Below are 24,635 nucleotides of genomic sequence, written 5' to 3'. Positions count from 1 at the left end.
AATATTTATTTATTATTAATATTATTATTTGAATATAACTTGCCTTACCTTGTAAGCTTACCACAACCTTACCTCAACCTTACAACTTAATAATAACCTTACCACAGCCTTTACTCATAAGCTTACCTCGACCTTACCGTGTAAGCTTACCTCGACCCTACCATGTAAGCTTACCTCGACCCTACCATGTAAGCTTACCTCGACCTTACCGTGTAAGCTTACCTCGACCTTACCGTGTAAGCTTACCTCGACCCTACCATGTAAGCTTACCTCGACCCTACCATGTAAGCTTACTGTAAGGCGGACATTTTAGGTTTACTGTAAGTCTACTATGGGCTTACGATGTTACCTTACAAACCTTACATGTAAGCCTGCTGTAGGCCTGGTGTAAGATGTTGTGCTGTGTGGGAGATGAATATTTGAATTTTGGGTCGCCATATTAAATCCGCCATTTTGGATTTTTAAAAACGGACATCATATTCGTAATCAGCATCGCAAAAACTTTAAATATGATATATGATGAGAAATTATTATTACGATAGTTAATTTGCACCTTAAAGGGTTAAATAAATTTTTCAATTCTAACATAAAAATTTTATTTTATTTTTTATTTCTTTACTACTTAGTTAATCATACGTTAATATAAAACTTAAAATGAAAATTTTTAAATCAACGTTCAATAAAATTCTAGAAAACAATAGACCCCTTTTAATGACGGTTGACATACAAAAAGTCAGGTACACTGAAAAACTTTTGGGGCAGCTGCTCTCCTAATCGAAAAATTTCTATATTCAGTTAACTTCATACTCAATATTTATCATGAGTTTTTATATGAGTGAAGTTAACTGAATATAGAAATTTTTCGATTGGGAGAGCAGCTGCCCCAAAAGTTTTTCAGTGTATATACGGAACAATCACAAGAGGGGAAGCCGAAGTCAGAAGGATTGCCTACCTCACTCTATTTCAAGCAAAACAACATAAGATTCTTTCTGTCATCTAACGCAAAAATTTAACGCTTTTCTTTCTTCATCTATCACAAAGAAATAACATAAGAATGTCTTTGTTTGAAATCTTTTTTTCTTTTCTGTCTAAGGAAAATATCATAAGACCCTTTTCGTCTAAAAATTTAACGCAATCATCTTCTCTCTTCTGTCCATGAAAATAACATAAGAATGTCTTGCTCTTGCCTAATTTGAATATCTACTCGTTTCATAGTATGGATGAGTAGAACAGCCTTATGCTTTGCACCCTCCTTTATCAAGTCTTCAATATTTTAACCCAAAATCATTATTTATTTCAAAGAAAGTTAGAAACCACAAAAAAACGTTCTTTGCCCACATGGCCTTAAGGGTATGTGGGAACCTCCCACGTGACCTAGTATGGGAAAATGTGTTTTGGTAGTATATACATTTCACTCTAAAATGAAAAAAGATAAAATTTTGAGGGATGATAGATTAGGGTACAAGGAATCTCGCTGTTCTCCGAAAAAATACATAATTTTGACTTAAATTATTAAAAAATGAAGTTTAAAAAGTGACATTTTTAAACGAAAATGAAAAGAAACATGCGGCGGCGCATACACAGACGTTGCTTGAGTGTGTCAATGCTCCAGTAAACAACGCCAATTCGAGCAAGTGGCCACTCAATGAACTACGATTAAATACATTATTTTACTATTTATTGCTTTATTTTTATTATTTTTGCGTTAAGTTTTAGTAAATGAGTAAAACAGCGAGATTCCTTGTATCAAACAAAATAATTTTTCCAAAATTTTAACCCGAAATCATTTTTTATTTCAGATAAATTTTCAAACCACAAAAAAATGTCCTTTGCCCACATACCCTTAAATGGAATTTCTGTTAAATAATAATTCAAAGAAATAAAAATTCAGAATAAATTCTAAATCCTAATGAAATTCTCTGTCAAATGAAAATTCAATTATAGGAGCTTATTCCTCCGTCTCGTCAAAATTAGTACGCAAATAATTAACGATACCTATTATTAATTTTATCGAAAGGAGAAATCGAAAATAATTAATAAATATTTCAGGAATTGTCTACATATATATAAACATGAAAATGTGAATATAATGTTATTTTTTTATTTTCAGATTTAATGCAAAAGAATTTAATTTTCCAAATACAAGTGCTACTTTTTAAAAAGAACATTCCTGTTTCGGATATAAATTTACGTATTATATCAAATTTAACTGACAATAGATTTCATAATTTTAAAGGATTAAGAAAAGACAAATATGCGATGAGTGTTTTTATTTTAGCTTATATAAACGATTTTGACGAAATGAAGAAATACATAAAATTATTAAGACGAACTGAAGTTATCAATTTTGTTATATTTATGGAACATTATGGAAAAATTTATACAAATATCTGTTTAAATCCAATTGAAAATCCATTTGGATTAAGTGAAGGTGTTTCAATTCTAGTCAAGTGTGGGAAAAATGTTACAATTCAAGAATGGCACTCCATTAATGACACATCAATTAAAATTATACCAAGAGCAACTTGGGAACCTAAAAGAAGTCCAAGATTTAATGAAATATCCAGCAAATTATTGATTGGCAATAGAAAAACACTTATGGAAAAAGTTTTACGTACTGCAATAATAAAAGTAAGCGTATGTGACTGATTCAAATATAGTTTGTGATTAAAATATTTTCAATTTTACAATTAATTACAATTACCTCGACAAAGTTATTTTTATAATAAAACTTTATGCATTTTAATTTGTAAATAATGTTTCTTTTTAAAAAACTATAAATTAATTCAATAACTTTATAATTTTGCGGTAGCTTTTTTCTCAGAGAATGCCTTTTATTTTAAATATATATATCGTAATATCTTTACTTTGTTGATGACAGGAATCTAAAACTATTGGAGAATATTTTCCAAAATTAATAAAAGCTTTTGAAAAAGTGGGAAATTTCCAATTTAATATAATTAAAGAAGAAGAGGAGCATGGAATTTTCTATGAAAATAACAAAACTTGGAGTGGTGCAATAGAATTAATTATTAACAATGAAATTGACATAGCACTAGGATGGTTTAGCTATTTACCAGAAGGATTATCTGTTGTTGATTATACTGTAACAATTGATAGAGCAGAGTACGTTATTCTTATAAAAACACCAGAAATTAAAGTACGTGTTTCATGGACTGGATATTTTCAGGTAAAAGAAAACATTTCTTTTTATTAAAAAAAAAAAAAATAAAAAAAAAAAATAATTAACTAATATTTTCTTTCAGCCTTTTACCATTTCAGCTTGGTTAGCATTATTATTATTCTTTATAATAATTCAAATGATTAGTGTATTTTTCAACAATAACTCCATCATTCATTTTCAAGAGACATATGATGCTGATAGTGTTTTTCATATTTGCAGAATTCTTCTGCATCAAGATTTGCCAAGTAACACACGCAAAAAGAATAAAATACAAATTCATTTATTTATTTTTTTTATTCTTTAAAGAAGAAAAAGTTTACTTTTTAAATTTATATTAATGTAAATTTTTCTCTTAAGGTATTTCACGTGTGACACCACTGAGGATATTTTACATTTCTATTATTATTTTTTCATTTTATATTTGGTCCATCTATTCTGCTATTTTTGCCAGTAAGTTAACGATTATTGACACAAATGTACCATTTAAAACATTGGAAGAATTTACTCGAGTGAAATCACATAAAATGATCGTTTTTCAAGATACGTCAAATTATTACAAAATAAAAGTATGTTAAAATTTCTAACTTTGATATTCTATTATATACAGTATTAATAAATAATTATTCTGCTATTTTTCTTTTTGTTAGAAAGCTCAATATTCACCTTTAATGGAAGCAAGAGAGTTACTTGTGAATGATGATCAATTACCAAAAACAAACGAGGATGCTATAGAAATGGTAAATATTTGTTGTTTCTAATTTTTTTTTTACACTCAGAAAGAAGGGCAAGAATAATTTAGAAGAATTAAGAATTTTTTTAATTCTTCTGAATTCTATTTACACTGAAAAAATTATATTCTAGATTTAAGAATTTCTTTTTAAATAAAAATTTAAATAAAATTTCTTCTTATTTAAGAAGAAATTCTTAAATCTAGAATATACCTTTTTCAGTGTATGTTCAATTCTTTTGTATCCATTTGAAATAATTGAAAATAAGCTTCATTCAAATTTTTTTAAAACCATTTTAAAATTTAATGTAGAAAAAAATAGTACTGAAAATTTGAACCTATGTCAACTGTATCTAAAATACTTAATTTTAAAGATACTTAAAATCAGACCTATGGGTATTTTGCAATTAAAAAGAATTGAAAAGTTAACGAAATATTAAAAAGGAATAGATTAGAATTTATTTTCAGGTGAAATTTAATCGCAACAAAGAATACAAAAGAATTGAATTAGGCCAGTTAATAAAGACAAAAAGTAGTATAAAAGCCCCATAATTTGCAAACCCCAAAACTACCAAAATCCGTTTAGAAAAATCTGTAAGCAATTAGTGGCTTTTTTTGTCTTTATTGACTGGCCTAAATAAAAATGGAATTAAAAAAAGATTGATTAATTTATCATTTTCTATGGAAAGGCAAAAATTTGCAATTCTTTTTGTGTTTCATTACTTAATGGTTATAGAATCAAAGGCAATAAATTATTTTTAGGTTTGCAATAAAGGAATGGCTCTTTTTACAGACGACATGTTTCTAGCAATAGCTTATAATAACAGCATTCCCAATATTTGTCCAATGGTAACAATTGGAACAAATGAATTTGATTCCTTTGCATTAGTTTTAAATAAAAATAGCCCTTTCACCTCACCAATAAATAATTAGTAAGTGAATATTTTTTAATAATAAATAGTATATGGTCAATTTTCATATGGAACCTTACGATTTCACGTTATACTTCTCATTTAAACCATATTTATTAAATTATGTATTTATAATTTTTTTTATAATATCTGTAACTTTTTGCTAACACATATATTTAACAGAAATAGCAAAAAACAAGTTGTAAATTCAGATGTTCATTACATGAATATTTTGCTTATTCTTTACGATCAGCAAAAAAATTTGCTTCCTCGTGGAGAAAGCAAAATTTTATTGACAAAATGTGAATTTTTGATTTTTTAACTTTCATTAATTCTTTAAATTTACCTCAAATGAATACTTTATATATATCGATCGATTCGTCTTGACGTAAAGAATACGATTTTATTATATACAACCTTAAATTTTTCTATTTAAAAATTTTTTCGATTAAAAAAAAATTTTTGGAAAAAAGACCACAAAATTTTTTTTTTGGAGTATTTTTCAAAATCCTTTAGTCAGATTTAAGATATTAATATGATAAATGAGCCTACTAAATTTTATCTAAATCAATTAAAACCTGTTAAAGTTATCTTCTAAACAAAAAAGGGATCCACACACACACACACACACACAAAAAATTCCATTTTTTTAGGCAGACGATTTTATTGCATATTCTTGCACAGAATACACCGAAAAGTGTAGAAAAAAATTGACACCCAGATCCGAGTAGAGGAAGACCCTTTTTATGACCAAAAACGCACCCAAAAGCGTAAAAAACTTTCCAAAAAAAATCAATTTTTCTTAGGCAGACGATTTTATTGCATATTCTTGCACAGAATACACCGAAAAGTGTAGAAAAAAATTGACACCCAGATCCGAGTAGAGGAAGACCCTTTTTATGACCAAAAACGCATCCAAAAGCATGAAAAACTAACCAAAAAAATTCAATTTTCCTTAGGCAGACGATTTTATTGCATATTCTTGCACAGAATACACCGAAAAGTGTAGAAAAAAATTGACACCCAGATCCGAGTAGAGGAAGACCCTTTCTATGACCAAAAACGCATCCCAAAGCTTAAAAAACTTTCCAAAAAAATTCAATTTTTCTTAGGCAGACGATTTTATTGCATATTCTTGCACAGAATACACCGAAAAGTGTAGAAAAAATTGACACCCAGATCCGAGTAGAGGAAGACCCTTTTTATGACCAAAAACGCATCCAAAAGATGAAAAACTTTCCAAAAAAATTCAATTTTTCTTAGGCAGACGATTTTATTGCATATTTTTGCACAGTATACACCGAAAAGTGTAGAAAAAAATTGACACCCAGATCCGAGTAGAGGAAGACCCTTTTTATGACCAAAAACGCATCCAAAAGCATGAAAAACTAATCAAAAAAATTCAATTTTCCTTAGGCAGAAGATTTTATTGCATATTCTTGCACAGAATACACCGAAAAGTGTAGAAAAAAATTGACACTCAGATCCGAGTAGAGGAAGACCTTTTTTATGACCAAAAACGCATCCAAAAGCATGAAAAACTAACCAAAAAAATTCAATTCTTTTTATGACCAAAAACGCATCCAAAAGCATGAAAAACTTACTAAAAAGTTGTAAATTCAGATGTTCATTACATGAACATTTTGCTTTCTCTTTACGATCAGCAAAAAAATTTGCTTCCTCGTGGAGAAAGCAAAATTTTATTGACGAAATGTGAATTTTTGATTTTTAATTTTCATTATTTCTTTAAATTTACCTCAAATGAATACTTTATATATATCGATCGATTCGTCTTGACGTAAAGAATACGCTTTTATTATATATAACCTTAAATTTTTCTATTTAAAAATTTTTTCGATTAAAAAAAAATTTTTGGAAAAAAGACCATAAAATTTTTTTTTGGAGAATTTTTAAAAATCCTTTGGTCAGAGTTGAGATATTAATATGATAAATGAGCCTACTAAATTTTATCTAAATCTATTAAAACCTGTTAAAGTTATCTTCTAAACAAAAAAGTGATCCACACACACACACACACACACACACATACATACATACATCCGGACAATTGATCAGGATCTCATATAACATGTTTCTATAAAGAAAAAAATTTGTTTCCGCCACTTTGAAAAGTTTTATAAACGAAAGGACTACAAAGCTTTCTCCACGAGGAAGCAAAATCATAATTTTTATGCTACTCATATACACTAGAACGTCAATCGAGAACACGTCAGTCGAGAACAGAGCAAGGGAACACTTGAAGGGAAGTGGGGAAGCGGGTAGAATTTAGGTTATGACTGACGCCAAAGTCGTACTTGTGATTTTTAAATTTAAGGTGGATTCAGTGCCCCACTAGTGAAAATCCCCTAGATAGAATTCACATTGTTGCGTAAGGCCCTTCATACGGCCCTGAGTGTTTTTATTTTCGAGCGATAAAAATCGCGTCAATCGAGAACAGCACTGCACATTCGTCTGTTCTCGATTGACGTTTTAGTGTATGTAGAAACTTATGAAATTAAATTTAACATGTTATGAACGTTGCCATTGCCCCCTCTCCCCATTTATCATAATTCTCGTCAACGTCAACTATCCCACCCTGCTTTAGTGAAATGGACTGTATAACTGTGTGTAAAGGTGCTTATATACCTCAAATTTCGATCAGATGAACTTTATTTCTGGACCGTGAAAATGCGTGAAAATTCATTTTCACGGTGGGTATTTTTGAATTGTTTTAAACAAAAAATGTTTTTTTAAGAAATATAATATTAAATAATTGTTTTAATATGTAAGAACACTTTAAAATAGTGATAGAAAGATGATTTGATTGAAAAATTTAGCAAATTTTGCTTTAAAACGTTTCTGCTACAAGAAAGTGTAAAATGACGATGTTTGTGAAATGGTTTGTACAGTGCTTCTTCCTTGTGAGTGTCTCTCAGAGTTTTGTTTATGTTATGTCGTTTCTTTTTAACTTGTAATAAATAATGAGTGCTGAAAATAAATCGGTAAGTTGAAATGTTTATCAAATAAATTTAAATTCAACTAATTGTTTCGAATAACTGAAAGAAACATGTACACATGTACACTGTACAAACCATTTCACAAACATCGTCATTTTACACTTTCTTGTAGCAGAAAACGTTTTAAAGCAAAATTTGCTAAATTTTTTAATCAAATCATCTCTCTATCACTATTTTAAAGTGTTCTTACATATTAAAACAATTATTTAATATTATATTTCTTAAAAAAACATTTTTTGTTTAAAACAATTCAAAAATACCCGCCGTGAAAATGACTTTTCACGCATTTTCACGGTCCAGAAATAATGTTCATCTGATCGAAATTTGAGGTATATAAGCACCTTAACTTTTAATTTTAACTATAAAGTTACTAAATTTTCACTAGAGCAGGGTGCGGTAGTTGACGATAATTATATATGACAAATGGCGAGTAGGGACAATGGAAACCAACCTAACCTTTAAGGGCCAACGATTTTTAACGGAAACAAAAATTTAATAATAATTAATTTCAAACAATTTTAGAAGATCTATTTATACAATTTTTGGAAAAAATTATATGAGTTAAAATCTTAATGTTAAATTATTATTATTTTAATATTTTGACTTTCTTCAAAAATCGCAAATTTTATCCGATTTTGATAAAAAAAAAGCTTATTTTATTCAGTAAAATATTCTCTACAATTGTAAACTTTTCTTAATTGTTATAATGTTAAAAAATTATAAAGATTTATTCTTTTTTTTAATATAGGGTAAGTGTGGATATTACCGTGAGTGCATGAGTTACCGTGGTTTCGCTATTTCTGGCAAATTTTATCATTTACGTCCCAATTTGTTAACCCAAAAAATTCAGATAGTTATTTTCATATTGTATGTGTTTAATAAACAAAAAATTATAGTTATTTAACTTTTGTTTATCGCTGCAAAAAATTTTAAATTTCTTAGGAGCGTAAAGTTTGATAAAATGCTTATTGCCCTACCGAAAGAGTGGTACTGGAATGGTACTGAATTGGACTTGGCTTGAGTTCCACTTCAGTACCACTACCTGATAACCCATAAGAAGACATTTTTAAAGTACTTTAACAATAGTTTTAAAGGTATATAAGATCAACAAACCGTCTCTCACGATATACGTGTAAAACAGCAAAAAAAAAAACATAATAGTTTGTAGAAAATTTCTGTTAAGTTTGGAAATTATATTGCAATCCCTCCTTGAACAATAGACCCCTAGGTCCTTTGTTGAAGGATTAAAATTTTAACCCGAGTTTTATTGCTTAAAAAATTTGTAATTTTAATAACTCAACTTTAAAAAATATATATTCAGATTCGTTAATATTTCCAGATTATGAATATCTAAAATTTATCATAAAATAATTACATTTAAAAAAGTTATAATTTATCTCGTATACCTTAAGTTTGATAAAAAAATGGACATCATTTTTGAATTTAGCTGACAAAGGAAATATCATATGCATAATAATGTATGAAAATAATATAAATCCATGAAAAACAAATATAATATTGAAATAAATATAAAGTTTTAGTTTAAACATATTGAAAAAGCTAGTCGCTTTTCACTTTTATGAGGGTATTAACGGTAACTCGACCCTTTTCGCAGGTAAATTTCCCAGTTCCATTTCAGTACCAAAATGCACCAAATTAGTACTGAGTTGGTACTGAGATCTCAGTTCCAATTTCCCAGTACCAATCCAGTACCACCCTTCCGGTAGGGTGCAATGCAAAAATAAAGTATTATATAAATCGCTTTTTTTACTATTAATACTTTAAAACTTGTTAATTTTTATATTTTCGATTAAATAATGTATTTCTTAAATTAAAACTTCGTGGTAAATGATGATTCGACTTATTTTTATTTTATCGACACGGTAATTGGTTAACGTTTTGAACTTGCGCGCCAAATACCGAGGGACTTGTCCAGTCCAAAATGGCTGCCTACCCAACCTATAAGTCAGATATACCTAACCTGGTTTAACCGATGTTGTCATAATAAATAATGTGAAGAGTGACAAACTTTTTTCAAGTTATTATTGTGAATATTAAAGCAAACGAAGATATGGCAAAAGCCAAAAAGAAATCAACGAATAAAGTAACTTCAAAGTCAAAAAAACGATTCCTATACAAAAAGGAACATATAAAAATTGCCGCCGAAGAAATTTCCAAAGGTGCTACCATTTCTGAAATAGCAAGAAAATACAACATTCCGGAATCCACATTACGAGATAAAAAAACTGCAAATATGCCGAGAAAAATCCGGGCCCAGCCACCGTTCTTAGTTTTGAGGAAGAAAATAATCTGGTTAGGTGGATTTTCCACTGCACCGAGAGAGGATTCCCAGTAACAAAAGATCAACTATTGGAAAGCGTTAAACTGTTGTGTGATCACGATAAAAAAAAGACACCTTTTATTAATAATAAGCCAGCGCGCAGTTGGTTCGACGCTTTTTTAAAACGACACCCGGAACTTTCTCAAAGAATTGCCGAAAATGTAACATTAAATCGAGCTCAAGTGTCAGAGCGCAGTATCCGTTCATGGTTTGCTGAAATCACGGAATACCTAACTGCACAAAATTTGTTATTTATTGACCCCAGCAGAATCTTCAATTCTGAAGAGGAGAACAGGAGTTCCGTTAAATCCGAAGCCACCTACAGTTCTCGCCCCAAGGGGTTCTAAAAACGTTTATAACGTTGTAAACAACAATGAAAAAGAAAACGTGACAGTGTTAGTGACTGCGAACGCGGAAGGAACACTTGCTCCACCCCTGGTGCTTTTTTCTGGTAAAAGTATCCCAAAAGATGCTGTTTAAGTAGTACCAGCTAATTACAGCTTAGGATTTTCCGACAACGGTTGGATGACAGCGAAAAACTTTTTTGAATATGTAACTATAACGTCTTTCAGCCATGGCTTGAAGAAAGTGGAATAATACTCCCAATTATTTTATTCATTGATGGACATTCGTCCCATATGACACTGCCTTTAAGTAAATTTTGTGACGAAAAAAAAATTGTGCTCATTGCTCTCTTACCAAATGCAACCCATATTCTACAGCCATTGGACGTATCTTTTTTTGTCCATTCAAAGTATCCTGGCAAAAAACATTTCAGGATTTCTGCAAAAATACTGGCTCCATATCTATTAAAAAACATCAATTTACAATCTTGCTTGATAAAACGTTAAAAAATATTAATATCGCGGAGATTCTAAAAAACGGATTCGAGACCTGTGGATTGTCTCCTCTCAATGTGAATGCTATAAATTTCAGTAAAGTTTTCAAAAGAATCCAACATTTTTCCAACGAAACCATTTGTGATGCTGAAGTCCCATCTGCAAGTAAAGTCAATCAAAATATCGATCTTTTGAAAGGACTGGAAAATGTTTTGGCTAAGGAAAAATTGGAAATATTCAAATTACATTCAAGCCCCACTTGGACGGGAGAAACTGAAGATACGTCTCTGTTTAAACTTTGGTATTCGTTGAAGTTTCCAAACGAGGTGAGTTCTATACTTTAATCACAGAGCCTTCCAGTTATAAAGCATAAAAAAATAATTTTTTGAAATTATTATTAGTGAATATTCATTAATAAATATATTTTTTCTTTCGAAAAATCGCAGCATAGATATTGACAAAGATACCCTTGATATTGTACACGTTCCAACTGACCATTTATCAACTACAAAGTTAGTCGTTGCAATCAATAATAATCTCCATAAAATTCAATCAATTAATTCAGATTTGAATAGTTCGGACAAGAATCTATACTTAGCTGCTGACTCAGGAAACCTCGTATCTAACGCACTGCTTATCAAAGAAACTGCGAAAGAATTACAGGTTCTTGAAAGTGTAAACACCAATAACCCACAATCTAAGGCAGACAAATTTTCCGAAAGTTTTGGACAATTGCTATTCTAGCCAAAAGAAGATACACAAAAGAAAACGAATCGTGCAAATAGTAAAACCAAATTTCCGTCGGTCTTAACTTGCCCTAAGTGGCAAAGTATTGCGCAAAATAAAGAAGACCAAAAAACTTAAGATCGAAGAAGATAAAATATCAAGAAAGAAAATCAAACAAGAAAAGTAAGAAGCAGCAAAAATTGAAAAAGAAAACAATCGTATTTTGAAAAAACAACAAAAAATTGAAAAAGAGCAAATGAAAATCCAAAAACAGAAAGAGAAGTTTGCGAAACATCAAGAAAAAATTAAGGAAATAGAGGCCCAACAAAACGCTAAACAACAGGCTTTACGACAAATTCAGGAGGAAGCAGAAATTAAATTTAAAATAGATGAACTTTTACAAAAAGAAGCAGAATTAAAGGAAAAACGAGTAAATTAAAAAAGAATTTCAAAATAGCTTAGACCAAATACTATTGTTAGTTTAATAATTACTATTTTTATAAAAAATATTTAATTAAATGTTATTAGGTACTAAATACTTTTATTTAAATAATAATTCTTGTTAACATTTGAAATTAATTACGTTAAAAAATTTGGAAGTTGTTAATAGATTTATAACGTATTCTGTGATTATTATTATTAGTACCTGATAAAAATTTGAAAATAATTACCATTAAAAATGTGAAAGTTGTTAATAGATTTATAACGTATTCTGTGATTATTATTATTAGTACCTGATAAAAATTTGAAAATAATTACCATTAAAAATGTGAAAGTTAATAGATTTATAACGTATTCTGTGATTATTATTATTAGTACCACGGTATTTGGCACACGGAATTTCGATCCTCAAGCTTTTAGCACCACGGAAATACCTGCACTCGCACCACTTTTTAAAATATTTATTATTTAATAAAATATACGCTCTACGACATACTCAATTTTTTTATTACAACAAATAAAGTCAAAGATCATTTTAAAAAAAAATTATACAAATATCTTGTAAGGTTTGTTCAGAATGTTTTGACTAAGTCTGCGTTAGATTTAAAACCACGATAATACCCACACTTACCCTATTTTTATAAAAAATGGAGCAGTTTGAATTTGGTTAGTTAACTTCAAGTCTTTTAATTAACCTTTTTAAATAAATTTTTTTTAAAATTATTATCTCCAAAACGAAGCAAAACACCTTCGTAAGATTTTAATAGAAAGTAAAGAATATTATAAAAAATCTTTGTGCAAAACCTCAATTTTTTCGGAGCACCGACAAAAAAGTTATAAGTAAATAAAAATCTTGAGAATATTTAAATAAAATTTTTTTTAAAATCGTATATCATTCAAAAATAATAAATTTTTTGCAATAATTCTTTCGTTCCTCTGTGCAGAATAAAGTGATTTATGTTTTTGGTGAGTTCCAACATCTAATTTTTAATAGTTTTTTAATAATAGCGTTTTTAAAAAAATTGAAAAATTTAAGGTTACAAAATCACATTGTGAACCTCCTACTTTTGATATTTAATATTTTCAAAAGGAATAAAATTTTTACGATAATATTATGGTTAATGAACTCAGGGAATCATCGAGTTTCACATATATTAAAACTAGATTTTTTAAAAATTTGGTCGCAACCACTATTAGACGAGAGTCAGTGGACTAACCCATATTGTTTATAAAAATTGGATAAAAATTGCGATTTTCATCTAAGCAGCAAGAAAAAAAGGCAAAACATTAAAATAATTATTATTTAACAAAAGATATATTAATTCAACACATTCAACTAAAATCTTACAGAAATTGTTTGAAATTAATTTTTATTAAATTTTTGTTTACGTTAAAAACCATTTTTCAATTTTTGAAGTTATGTTAAACCGTATGGTTCCGTGGATTAATCCATATATATACAATATATCATGATCTGCAATCTTGTAAAATAATTAACTTTTATTATTTTAAATATAAATTTTTTTCAGTTTGAGGTCATTTTTAAATAATGGTATAATGTCACGCATGAAGCGTATACTTGCCGAAAGTATACCGACTTATTTGAAAAATGAATCTGAAAACAAGTACAAAGCTGTTGAATTTATGGATATAGTGATACTTTTAACAATTTTGATTGCCAGCGCTTTTGCTTCTGTTGTAATATTATTTTTTGAACGACTCTATTTTCATTTTCGAAGAGCAAAGGGGCCGTCCATAAACCACGTAGCCAGTTTAGGGGTATTAAAAAGTGTGTAAAAGCATATTTAAGAGCATTTAATTTATTGAAAAAATCATTAGTATAAATTATTTATTATTATTTTATTATTATTTATTATTATTAGTATAAAAAATTAAAATTCCTTATGTGTTCTTAAATTGAATTTTCTTTATTGGAAATTGTTATCTATTCAATAGAAATACATTTTTAAATAAGTAAAAAAAACTACGTTCTACCAGTGGAGGGGGGGGGGGGTTATAGCGAAAGTCCCCCCAAAAGAAATAAAAAATATTAACATTTTTCAAACAAAATCTAATCGAATTAAACGCGTACTTTAATTAAATTTAAATATAATTAAATTTTTTTTAATTCATGAATTTTAATTTAAAAAAATAGCGTTTTTGTTGCTATTATTATCTTGGTTGACGATGATACATAATTATAAAATATTTACTTTTTTTACTTTGTTTTCTTATATAATGTAATATAAACAATTTTGCCTAACAATAAAAAGAAAATTTGACATTTATTGTGTATTATAAGTATTCCCCTAATATATAAATAAAAATGTAATGTTTCTTATAATTTTTTGATAATTACAAGTGACGTCAAGTGCTTGATTAAATATATCTATATTCTATGACGCTAGGACCACACACTTAATCATATTATGTCAGAAATAATTGTTGTATATAAAGAAACAATTTGCTACTAATTTTCGAAAAGACACAATTTTAATATATGCTAAAACTAGAATTGTTTTGATGTTATTAAATAAAATCTCAAAATGAAACAATTAATATTGACAATTTTAAATGTATTTTTAATAATTTTATTAACAAAATCCGATTCGTTAACTTCCAAGGATTATGTGAATTTAATTTCTGAAATTTTCAAATGGAGTAAATCTACTTCCGTAACACTTATACACTTAACTCGCGATGATGGTAAGTAAATGTATACATTAAATATTAATCATTTTTTAAAAACCTCAAAATTTATAGCAATACATAACTTATTATATTTAAATTTATAAAATTATAAAATAATATAAACATTTATTTACAATTTTAAATTCAGAATTTATGAATCTTAAAATTTAATTGTGTTCCTTTTTTTAGATTTGTCTCAGAAAAATTTCATTTTTCACTTGCAACTTCTTCTATTCAAAGAGAACATTGCTGCTACTGATATTAATTTTGAAATTTTAGCTGCTCTACCTAATATAGATAAAAGGTTTCATAATTTTAAAGGATTAAGAAAGGACGACAAAGCAATGAGTGTTTTTTTACTAACATCCCTCGTTGATTTTAATGTTATGAAAAATTTTACGAGATCATTAAATAGAACAGAAACAATTTATTTCGCCCTATTCATGAACAGTAGAGATGCTGCTTTAAAGGAAATTTGTTTAAATCCATACAACAATCCACTTGATTTGAATAAAGGAGTGTCTTTTCTTGTTAAATGTTACGATGATTTTATGATTCGCGAATGGCATTCAGTTGACGGTAAAGAAACAAAAATATACAATAGAGGCATTTGGAATACAGAAATGGGATTTTACAATGAAACATCAGAAAAACAAATTCTCAATGATAACGATATTTTGAGTGGGAAAATTTTACATTACTTTAAATATGTGGTGAGACACACACACATATATATATTGATTATTAATTATTAATGTTTATAATTACTCATTCTTTATTTTTTCTAATAACAATCAATTTATTATAAAAATCCGTAAATAGCTATCAATTATTAAAAAATTTGTTCACCATTTTGAATCTGCCATTTTTGAATTTTAAAAATCTGATTCGAATTAAGGGTATGTGAGCAAAGAACGTTTTTTGTGGTTTGAAACTTTTTCTGAAATAAAAAATGATTTCGGATTAAAATTTTGGAAAAATAATTTTGTTTGGTACAAGAAATCTCGCTGTTCTTCTCATTTACTAGAACTTAACGCGAAAATAATAAAAATAAAGCAATAAATAGTTGTAATAATGTATTTAATCGTAGTTCATTGAGTGGCCACTTGCTCGAATTGGCGCTGTTTACTGGAGCACTGACACACTCAAGCAACGTCTGTGTATGCGCCGCCATGTTTTTTTTCATTTTCGTTTAAAAATTTCACTTGTTAAACATCATTTTTTAATAATTTAACTCAAAATTATGTATTTTTCGGAGAACAGCGAGATTCCTTGTACCCTTTATCTATTATCCCTCGAAATTTTAGACAAAAATCTTCTTTCATTTTAGAATGAAATTTATACTACCAGAACACACATTTTCCCATTCTAGGTCACATGGGAGGTTCCTACATACCCTTAAGTGACCCCAAATTTTATGTAAATCCATTAATGATTAAAAAATAAATTCGTATACAACCAGAAATTTAATGTTTTTTGAGGTTAAGAAAAAATCAATTACTTATTTTTTGTGGGACTGTATTTGAATGAATTTATAATGAAAAAATATTAACATTCAGTATAATATGGGTCAATCCATTATACTTCGACTGAAGTCGTTGCTGACTAATTTTTAAAAATTATAATACTTTGCAGGAATGATTTTGAAGTTATTAGGATCACGAAATGAAAAGAATTTTATTAAAATTTTAATTATTTATTGCAAAATATGAATTTAAAGTATATGAGGTGCTGAAAACTGACAAATTTTTAGTCATTAGAAAATATGCAAAAAAACATAGAATTTACCATAAAAATAAAAAAAAAATTTTGGAATTAACTAAGAATGAATAAATTTATCATTATCAATTGATATAATTATTTAAATATGTGAAATAATATATAAAATATGATTTTCAAGTTCACCTGTCAAATAACCTAAATTTGCAAATTTCATCTATTAAATGTGAGAAAGAGAAGTCATTAAATTGAAAAAAACCTTACCAAATATAAAGTACCTGTGCACAGTGGCCGATTTCTCGAAAAACCTGGCCAAAAATCGAAAAATGATACGATTTCAACCAAAATTGGTATACCCATGTTTTTTGGGCTTCTGAATTCAAATTTTACATTGGTTGTGTCAAATTCAAAATGGCGGATCCAAAATGGCCGTTTAGATTTTAAAAAACTTTGCTGAAAATCTAAAAATGATACGATTTCAATCAAAATTGGTATATCCATGTTTTTTGGGCTTCTGAATTCAAATTTTACATTGGTTGTGTCAAATTCAAAATGGCGGATCTAAACTGGCCGTTTAGATTTTAAAAAACTTTGCTAAAAATTAAAAAATTGTATGATTTTAACCAAACTTAGTATACTTACGTTTACTAGGTTTCTGAAATCAAATTTTACATTTGTTTTATCAAATTCAATATGGCGGATCCAAAATATTTGCTGGTATTATAAAATTGCGTAAATGTGTTAGAGCTTATTTTTTTTAAATTACAGACAGTGCTTAAATTTTAGTTTAAAGCGAATGCGAATGAAGAAAAAGTCAGTCTTTCACGTTCAGTTGCACCGCCGGCCGGTGCAACGCGCTGTCGGTAAACCGCGCTTAGTGAAATAAAAAGTGATACCAAAACTGCAGGGGCAGCTTGGGGCAACTGATTTCAATTAAAATGAATTAAAAATATATTCTAGTTTATGATAATACCAGGTAGAGCGCGGATATCGGTGGATTTCACAACTATTTTCATGATTTACGTTGATAAAACAATACAAAAATCGTCGCCATGAATAGCGATGTTTAATGTCATTTTTTAAAAACTGTACGTTTTAAATGTGATTATAAATACATTCAACATATTTCATACACCTTTGTTAATAATTCCCAAAAAAAGATATTCAAAAATCTGCTGTATATTAGTATATTTTCACTATTTTAACTGTGACGAAAATTTATAGTTATGAAACGTTCTGAGTAAATCTCTGGCAAAGATCACTTTTACTTGTTCACATAATAAATTGGTGATAAAAAAAGTGTAATTTTTTTTCGCAAAATTATGCAGTGAACCCTCCTTTATAATATTCAACAATAAAAAGTATAAATTTCTAAAAAAAAATTTTTGACTTTTGGCCAGGTTTTTCGGGAAATCGGCCACTGTGCTGTGACTAATTTTTAGTTTTTCTTAGCACTTTCTTCCTTTTTTCTTCATAAATGTGAAATAAAAAGCAATAAAAATTGTCACTTTGCTTATTTTCACTATTTTCAAATGTAAATAACTTTCTTGGTGAAAACTGAAAAATTACAAAACTTGGGCAATATCTAATTGATCACTAAATACACACACTGGAAAAAAATTCGCTTTGGTCCCGAAGATACTTTTTGAGATAATTAAGTTTAAACTTTTCACAATTTTTATCAGGTTAATACATGTAATTTTTTAAGGACAAAGTTAGGTTTTATTGGTTAATCATTTTTAACCAACTTCAATTTTATAAAAATTACATGTATTAACCTAATAAAAATTGTGAAAAGTTTAAACTTAATTATCTCAAAAAGTATCTTCGGGACCAAAGCGAATTTTTTTCCAGTGTGTGTATTCAGTGATCAATTAGATATTGCCCAAGTTTTGTAATTTTTCAGTTTTCACCAAGAAAGTTATTTACATTTGAAAATAGTGAAAATAAGCAAAGTGACAATTTTTATTGCTTTTTATTTCACATTTATGAAGAAAAAAGGAAGAAAGTGCTAAGAAAAACTAAAAATTAGTCACAGGTACTTTATATTTGGTAAGGTTTTTTTCAATTTAATGACTTCTCTTTCTCACATTTAATAGATGAAATTTGCAAATTTAGGTTATTTGACAGGTGAACTTGAAAATCATATTTTATATATTATTTCACATATTTAAATAATTATATCAATTGATAATGATAAATTTATTCATTCTTAGTTAATTCCAAAATTTTTTTTTTATTTTTATGGTAAATTCTATGTTTTTTTGCATATTTTCTAATGACTAAAAATTTGTCAGTTTTCAGCACCTCATATACTTTAAATTCATATTTTGCAATAAATAATTAAAATTTTAATAAAATTCTTTTCATTTCGTGATCCTAATAACTTCAAAATCATTCCTGCAAAGTATTATAATTTTTAAAAATTAGTCAGCAACGAGTTCAGTCGAAATATAATTGATTATCGAATTTATCACTTGGTCAGATGTTTAATTAAAGAAGAATTATTGAAGAAAAAAGATTAATTTTTATTAATTAATTAATATTAACAATAAATGTTATCTCCTTATAGGATGATCATATTCAAGAAAAATATTTTGATAATTTAATTAAATACATAGAGAATACTGGGAATTGTATAATTAAAGAATATAAATGGAAAAGTTATGGAATTTACAATTACAATCGTTATAATTGGAATAATACGAAACCATTATTATTAAATGAAAGTCTTGATCTTGGAATGGGATTTTTTCATTATTTACCACAAAATATTCAAGATTTTGATTTATGTGAACCACTGTTAAATACGGAATTTCTTTTTCTAATAAAAGAACCGAAATTAAACATACACGTTCAGTGGTATTCATATTTAAAGGTACAGTATTATTAAAAAAAAAAAAATTTTAATAAATAACCTTCTTTTTTTGTCCCATTTAATAATTTAATAATAAAATTTTAGTATAAATGGAAAATTTTTCGGAATAGATTAAAAAATATAAATATACACAACCAGAAAAAAGTTTCTTTGTTTCAAAGAAGGTTTCTTTGAATTAAAGACGGCATTTATGCGATCTAAAATTTTTTAACCTAAACATTAAAAAATTTTTGCTTCCAACAATAAACATTTCTATGCACAGGTGCCATTCCATGAGTTTTTTTTATCACTTTTCGGAGTATAACCTTTCCAATAATTGAATGAAACATTTTTTTTATAATATTTATTAATATAAAGGTCCAAAATAATTACTTTTTAAGTAAAAACAATTGTTTATTTAAAAAATAAAATAATAAATAATGAAAAAAATTCACTTTTTTTCTGCACCACCAAATAAATTGGTTTAAAGATCAAAATTTTCTTTATTTTTCAACCTTTCATACCGCACAAGAAAAATGACTAAAAAAACTAAAACTGGCCAAAAGTGCTCTTTACGCATATATGCGCAACTTAAAAAAAGTGATGAAAAACATCTCAAATATTTCTGAAACTGGTTACTCGGGGGTTTTTGGGGTCGCTGATTCCGAATCTGAGGTCAGTTTTTCAAAATTCAAAATGGCGGATCCAATATGGCGGACGAAAATTTGAAAATATGATACAATTCGCTTGAAAATGCTTACTCAGGGGTTTTCGGAGTCGCTGATTATGAATCTGATATCAGTTTTTTAAAATTCAAGATGGCGACCCCGAAAATACCCGAATACCCATTTTTAAGAGAATTACATTATATTTTCAAATTGTCGTCCGCCATATTGGATTTGATCTTTAAACCAATTTATTTGGTAATGCAGAAAAAAGTGAATTTTTTTTATTATTTATTATTGTATTTTTTAAATAAACAATTGTTTTTCTTAAAAAGTGATTATTTTGGACCTTTATATTAATAAATATTATAAAAAAAATGTTTCATTTAATTTGGAAAGGTTATACTCCGAAAAGTGATAAAAAAAAAACTCATGGAATAGCACACAGACTTATTTTACATAAAAAAAACCAGGAAGTGGTTTACTCATGACTACATTCCCCTATAAAATTTAAATATTAAAGAATTAATTTTATATAAATTCGATTATAATTCATCATTTTTAAATGAACAGCCTTTCACATTTCAATCGTGGATTGTATTTATATTTATAATCATAATTAGTCTATTGATTCAAATTTTCACAAATACCAAACTCAAAACAGATTTTAATAATAAGAAATGTATTGGAGACGAAATATTTTCTATTTGTGGAATTTTCTTGCATCAAAGTATACCAGGTATAATTTTTGATTAGAATTTAACAAAATGAAAAAATCATTTTTTTTTACAATCAAATTAAAATATATTGTAAATTAATTTTTAAATTAAAATAACTATTTCTTGATATTTTTTTACAGAACGTCCAAAATCTCGAACTGTTAAAATTATATATTTTTCAAGTTCCACTTTCATTTTCATAATTATATCACTCTACACAGGAATTTTCGTCAGGAAACTTACAAATTTTAATTTAGATATTCCATTCAAATCAATCGACGAATATGCTAATGTCAAATCACATAAGTTAATTGTTTTCAATAATACTGCCAGTTATCATAAAGTAAAGGTATTATATTTATATATATTTTAGAAAAACTTTAAAACATAAAAAAGTTAATTATAATTTTCTACATTACCGTCTATTATGTTAATAATAATAATTTCCTATCAGAATTCAAGAACTTACGTTTGGAAAGAAATAAGTAAATTATTAGTGGAAGATAATCGCCAACCAAAAGAAACAAAAGATGCTTTAAATATGGTAAAATATTGTTAGAATCGTTTTATGGGGCAAAATTCCTAAACTGTCCAGTTCGAGTTGTCCGAAATTAAAAAACTGGCTTGTAACTTTGGTAAAGTCCTATTTTTTAAAAAAAGGGAGAGTATACTTTATCCATTAAAAATCAGTTTCTTATTTGTAACGCAACTTTACTTAATTTTTATTTATCAGAACTTCCATGGTTTAAATTTCAAATCAATTCAAAAAAACGAAAAATTATAGATTAAACTTATGCACATGAAGTTCTGAACGTTCAAATGAACGAAAAATTTGTTTACTACTTTTTTAATTTCAAAATTTTATATTATAAAATATTGCTTTCTGTATTTAAGAATAAGTAAATTAATAATGTAGTTTTTTTATTTTTCATTGCTGTAGGGTCAGTTGGGGTAAATGGGGACAAGAAGTGTTGGAGCTTAATTTACAGTTTTAAAATTAAATTCAACGTCAATATTTTAACCTCAGATCACCTACAAAAGGTTTTGAGTATTGCCAAGCTTTTATCTTGACAGCAAAATAAAAAAAAGTTATCGCTCAATGCATAAAAACTTAAAAATTAAAGTCAAACTGTTTCAGTATTTTGGTCGAGCATTTCAAAGAAGACAGACCTAAAACTTACGTAATTTGTGAAAAATATGTATTTTGTCCCCATTTACCCCAACTGACCCTAGATTTTTTTTTCAATTTTTAATATTTTTCAAATGCACCAAATTTTTACAACTTATTAAAAGTTATGTGATTAATGTAATTTCACATGTATTTTGTTTCAGATTTGTAATGAGAATATAGTATTGTTCACCGATGAACAATTTGTACACATGTTGTACAATAACAAAGTACACAGTCCATGTCGATGTGTTATAATACCAACTGGAATAAAACATCCTGTTAGTTTTATTTTACAAAGAAATAGTCCTTATACACCGATAATGCGACAAATGTAAGATATGATTTTGACAATTACAATTAATATAATTACACAGCCTCAGAAACACTAATATTTCAAGTCCGCGTTTAGCTCCATCATTTTTCTTTTTAAACATTAATGAATTTATATAAAATTTGGTATATCTACACTGAGAGAAATATGAATGGTTGGGGCTACTACTTTTTTTTTATTAGTAAAGGAGGTATTTATTTTCCTGCCTATTTAGTTAGTAAAATTCAGTAATGTTTTTAGTGAATTTTAATAATTTCGATGTCAAGCGCAACTATTTAGAATTGGTAAACAAGAAATAATAACCACACCTACAAAAATAGTTCCATGCAAAAGTTTAACCCCTTGACTGTCGATGACCCATATATATGTCCAAAAAAAGTGAATTTGAGGTTAGAATTAAAAAATTCAAAATGGCGGACCCAATATGGCGTCTAAAAAAAATTTAAAAATTTACTTGATTTTCATAAAAATGGTTCCTTTAGGGTTTATGGGGTCGCTAAATCCAAATTTGAGGTCAGATTTAAAAAATTCAAAATGGCGGACCCAATATGGCGGAAAAATTTAAAATTTATTCGATTCGTTCAAAATTCGGTACTCGAGGGTTTTTGGGGTAGCTGAATCCAAATTTGATGTCAGATTTAAAAAAATTAAAAATGTCGGATCCAATATGGCGGAAAATTTTTTAAATTGATTCGATTCGTTCAAAATTCGGTACTCGGGATTTTTTGGGTCGCTGAATCTAAATTTGAGGTCAAATTTGGATTCCGCGACTCAAAAAACCCCCCCCCCCCCATACCGAATTTTGAACGAATCGAATCAATTTAAAATTTAGCGACCCAAAAAAACCCCGGAGTACCAAATTTTGAACAAATCGAATCAACTTTAAATTTTTCCGCCATATTGGGTCCGCCATTTTGAATTTTTAAAATCTGACCACAAATTTGTATTCAGCGACCCCAAAAACCTTTAATATGATGATTTAAAATTTTTTTGGAAACTTTTTTTTTGGACCGTTTTGGGCCCACAAACGATTTTTCTACTCGACTGCGAAGGGATTAACTAACAGAGTAGTTGCTCTCTTAATTTGAATCAGTGAAATTTCACTTGTGAAATAGCTAGAAGTCGGTTACTGAAGTCTGTTTTACCCATTACCGATAATACAGATTGACTGATTCATTTAGTGAAATTTTCACTGGAAATCAGTGATATATGACTGATTTTCAGTGAAAATTTCACTAAATGATTCAGTAACCGATTGCTAGCTATTTCACCAGTGAAATTTCACTGATTCAAATTAAGATAGCGTCATATTGAAGCCGCCATTTCGAATTTTAAAAGTCTGACTCCAAATGTCCCTATGTGCATTTTTATTTTCTAGTTTAATTATATAAAAACTGAAATTACAATAGTAAATACAAAAAATAAAGTAAATGAATGAATAAATTTTCTTGTTTCAGTATCAACAAGTTCAGAAATTTTGGAATCCTCGAACGCATGAGACAAGTATTTAAATACCAAATTATTATACAAATGCCAAATAAAGCAAAATTAAATATTTTGGATATAGCAATACTTTTGGCGATATTGTTTTGTGGAATTACTTTTTCTATTTTAACATTATTTCTCGAAAATGTATATATTTTATATCAAACTAAAAAAGCGAAAGTTAATCAGAATAAAGCTACAGTTCTTTTAAAGACATATACAAAAAAAAAAATCAAAAAGTGCACCTAAAATGGTCAACAGGGTATCTACCAAGTTTTAAAAAAAAATTCCCTTAATTTTTTTTTACTTACTTTTCACATATTCAAAGCTTCACCCCATTATATGTATTATATTTTGTAAAAATAAACAAATTTTATAATAATTTCTATAAATAGAATACATGTTGCACAAAAAATAATTATGTCATATATAATTAATATTATAATTTATTAATTATACAATTAATATATAAGAAGAAACTACGTTTTCACAATAAAAACAAAATTGATAAAATTAAGATAACAACATTAATAAATTAATCAGGATGAGTCTCTATTGGCCTTTTCAATCAAATGTTACTTGAAATTGGAGTATGTAAACATAATATATAATCCATCATCCTGGATAATAGTTATTTTGGTGATTGAGTGATTCGATACTTAAATAGCTTTTTATAAGAGGAGAAAGTTTACAAATATCGAAAGTAAAAATAGTGTAACAGTGTTTTATAACAAAAGCCTATACAATTCGAAGTGCAAAAATTATTTCAATTCATTTTTGCACAACAAAGAATATTGAAATTCACTGTGAA

The 24,635-nt window shown here is 27.6% G+C and overlaps 2 protein-coding genes across 2 annotated transcripts in view; both read left to right on the top strand.

Moving 5' to 3' along the window:
* Positions 1 to 14,263, top strand: part of LOC127289379 (uncharacterized) — a 33,573-nt gene extending 19,310 nt beyond the window's left edge. The window contains exons 2-8 of the mRNA XM_051317290.1: positions 2,111 to 2,631; positions 2,882 to 3,190; positions 3,267 to 3,429; positions 3,542 to 3,750; positions 3,832 to 3,921; positions 4,674 to 4,843; positions 13,716 to 14,263. Of these exons, the coding sequence (XP_051173247.1) occupies positions 2,111 to 2,631; positions 2,882 to 3,190; positions 3,267 to 3,429; positions 3,542 to 3,750; positions 3,832 to 3,921; positions 4,674 to 4,843; positions 13,716 to 13,983 (1,730 nt within the window). The 3' untranslated portion in view covers positions 13,984 to 14,263. The remainder of the gene's footprint in view (positions 1 to 2,110; positions 2,632 to 2,881; positions 3,191 to 3,266; positions 3,430 to 3,541; positions 3,751 to 3,831; positions 3,922 to 4,673; positions 4,844 to 13,715) is intronic.
* A 7,946-nt stretch (positions 14,264 to 22,209) lies between these two features.
* LOC127289418 (uncharacterized) lies at positions 22,210 to 24,073 on the top strand. The gene is made up of 2 exons (XM_051317350.1): positions 22,210 to 22,339; positions 23,797 to 24,073. Exons 1-2 carry the CDS (start codon positions 22,218 to 22,220, stop codon positions 24,071 to 24,073), a joined length of 399 nt encoding a protein of 132 aa, XP_051173307.1. The 5' UTR covers positions 22,210 to 22,217.
* Positions 24,074 to 24,635: the final 562 nt, after the last annotated feature.

Source organism: Leptopilina boulardi, unplaced genomic scaffold, assembly GCF_019393585.1.
Source record: "Leptopilina boulardi isolate dan_hultmark-lab unplaced genomic scaffold, ZJU_Lbou_2.1 LbouV2_408, whole genome shotgun sequence".
Classification (NCBI taxonomy): domain Eukaryota; kingdom Metazoa; phylum Arthropoda; class Insecta; order Hymenoptera; family Figitidae; genus Leptopilina; species Leptopilina boulardi.
The sequence above is the reverse complement of the archived record's forward strand: the minus strand, read 5'-3'. Positions and strand labels throughout refer to the sequence as shown.